This window comes from Lathyrus oleraceus, chromosome 7 (assembly GCF_024323335.1).
Source record: "Lathyrus oleraceus cultivar Zhongwan6 chromosome 7, CAAS_Psat_ZW6_1.0, whole genome shotgun sequence".
Taxonomy (NCBI): Eukaryota; Viridiplantae; Streptophyta; class Magnoliopsida; order Fabales; family Fabaceae; genus Lathyrus; species Lathyrus oleraceus.
This window is the reverse complement of record NC_066585.1, coordinates 106,036,931-106,039,997: the sequence shown is the minus strand read 5'-3', so window position 1 is coordinate 106,039,997 and position 3,067 is coordinate 106,036,931. Positions and strand designations below refer to the sequence as shown.

Here is a 3,067-nt window from a genome sequence, read left to right as displayed (position 1 = left end):
TCCATAATCTTGTTGTTTAAAAGAGCACTTAATCATAGATTTCTATGTCAAAAAAGAGCACTTTTTCATTAAGAATTATTTTTTAGAAATTCTTTACTAAAGAATATGGTTGTGTATTATTAATATATTTTAGATAAAATTAATTTACTTAATTAATTGATAAATGTATGGCTACACCAAATTCTAAAATATAGGAGCGTTTAACTTTTCTTCATAGGGATGATAAATACAAATATTAAATGATTAGATGAAAAATATCATAATTTTTTTTGTCTAGTAAAATTTTCCTTCTTAAAATAAACAAATGGATGTTGCCTGTCACTTCAGTTAAAATGATAAATGTTTTAATACAATTATCAATTGAATTAGTTTAACCATAAAAATTTCTTTTAATAGTGTTTTAAATAGCTAAAATGCTTTAATACTGGTTATTATTTTTTCCTATCAATATTATAAGAAATTTTTTATTGAAGTTAATACATTTTAAATTATTTATGATTTTTTAATGTATATTTTATTTAATTAAAAAAAAATTCAACTAAACAATATTGATAAACATTATAAACAATAAACTATTTGAGTTTATAAGTGGAGGGCTATAATCTCTCTAATCTCAAATATAAATATATTTTAAGATTTATCCAGTATCTGATATATTTGATCTTAAATATAAATCATAGATTAAATATACCAATTATTTAATAAATAATTTTTTTTTATAATATTGACATTGTTACATTAAAGTTATCTCTCATCCACAAGCAAGGGACTGATCCCCTTAATCAACTATGAAACTCACCATTGACACCATTCACCAAATACCAAACTTATTATTGAGAGAAAGACATGAATTTTAATCCTTCTCACGAATTATATTTGTCGCTATACTCATAATTGCATAGGCGTTAGTCATAAAAAGTTAAGAAATGAGTTACTATTAAACATGCAGACATCAAAATAGATGCTTCATTTCAAAGTAAATAAAAAAACAAAATCTAAATCCATTTAAATATATCCAGAAAAATAAATAAAACAAAGGAAATAAACAATGAAGCAATTACAATTTGTGAGGAGTTGGTGGTTTCTTACGAAACGCAACTTCAGTGTCCAACCCAAAACCATCAACGCTAACAACATGAACCAGAACAGAATTATTGAAAAGCTCAACGAGAGGCTCAACACTGTAAAGATCGTTAGCGGAGTATTTATCAGCGCGACGCGATAACGCCACGTGTAACACGCAAACGCCGTTAGGCTTCAACGTCCGTTCTATCTCACCAACGAATTTCTGCGGGTAAAGCGCATGGTCGAAGACGTTAGAGAATTCGAAATCGAACGTGTCGTTATCGAAAGGTTGGTTATGGAAATCGCCTTTCACGACCAACGGTGGATACGGAACGAGGTCCATTCCGATGGAATCGGCGACGCCGATTCTTCGTAGAGCTTCAACCTCTTGTCCAACGCGTGCACCAATGCATAAGGCTTTGGATGTTTTTTGTAGAAGGTTTTTGGTTATGAGTTGTTGGAAGAATTTGGCGAAAACTGGGATCTTGCGGTTCCAGTCGCGGGTGGTCCATATTTTACGGAGTTTTGGGTTGAGAGTTTTATTGAGTTGGCGTTGTATGTAGGTATCGTAGGATGTGTAACCGGGTCGGATTTTCAGGCCGGTGGTTGTTGTAGTGGTGGTGGTGGTGGTGATGGGTGGTTGGGAAGAGAAGAGATGGAAGAAGAGAAAAGGGAGGGAGAGAAAAAGAGAGATGAGAAAACAACGGAGAATGAATGGTTTTGTTAATGTGAATTTCATGTCCTTGTGTGTATATAGACTCAGATGAGGAAAAAAATGGGCATTGTGTTATGGGAAAAAAATAGAGAGAGATTAAAGAAAAAGGAGAGGAAAAAACGAAATGGAAAAGACGAAAAAGGATAATGAGATTAAGGATTTACTTAAGTATCTCTTCCCTCACTTTCATTAAAATGTAAAATGTTAATTATCCATCAATGGCATAAAACGTGCTACGTTGATTGAGGTAGGAGGAAAAAGAATATAAAGTTTGATAAAGTACCAAATGGGTCAGATCTTTAGCCAACAAGTTAATTATGTGATGAATATTTTTTACATGTATAGCATGATTGTATATGACAAGTAGAGAACAAGACAGAGATTAATGGAGTGAATTAATATGGATGATGTACTTTTCTTTGGCTACAAATTCAAGGAATCATATCTTAATTTTCAAAATAATATTATTTGTCAAATAGTATTATATAGTACTTTCGTTCATACTTTTATAGATATTTTAGTTATAAAAATATTCTTTAGTTTCTTTTTAATATCAAACTTTTATTGTTAGCATGATATATATATATATATATATATATATTTAAATTATTTAGCAAAAACATTATCATTCTTCCCAATGACCTTTTTTTAATAAAAATTATTCACCTATAAATATTAACAATTTGTTTAGCCTAACTAATAAATAACACGATTGAGCTACCCAACTCACATTTGTTCTTCCCGATAATTTCTTTTATTCAATTAGATATTTAAAATTATTTGATAAAAATAAATATTTTTCACTAATTTTAATTTATTTTTTTCAATTATTTATAATTTAGTAAAAACAAACTTTTCTCTACTAACTTGTTAAAAAAATTCAACATTTTCCTAATAATTATATTATTTTTTAATTATCATGTTTTTAGGAAATGTCACTAACTTTTAATATTATTTTTAATTATTTAATTTAGTAAAACTAACATTTCTTTCACCGACTTTCTAAAAAATTCTAACTTTTTCTTACTAACTGTTCTATTTTATAACTATCATATTTTTATTAGGAATTTTTATATAACGTCTTTAATAAAATAAACACTTTTTTGTTCATGTTATTTTATTATTTCTCATAACAAAATGAATTCTCCTTTATCTATTTTTATTGCCGCTCTTAACATTTTTTTAATAATATATTTTTATTATATTTTTTAATTATCCTAATTTTATTAAGATAATATTTTTTATATTTTCTATTAATTTATTTATTAACTTTTAATATTTATTTTG

The 3,067-nt window shown here is 27.4% G+C and overlaps 1 protein-coding gene across 1 annotated transcript; it reads right to left on the bottom strand.

Annotated features, from left to right (window-relative positions):
• Window positions 1-981: 981 nt before the first annotated feature.
• On the bottom strand, window positions 982-1,991 carry LOC127104990 (uncharacterized). Its single transcript, XM_051042141.1, has one exon. It carries the CDS (start codon window positions 1,802-1,804, stop codon window positions 1,058-1,060), a length of 747 nt encoding a protein of 248 aa, XP_050898098.1. The 5' UTR covers window positions 1,805-1,991; the 3' UTR covers window positions 982-1,057.
• Window positions 1,992-3,067: the final 1,076 nt, after the last annotated feature.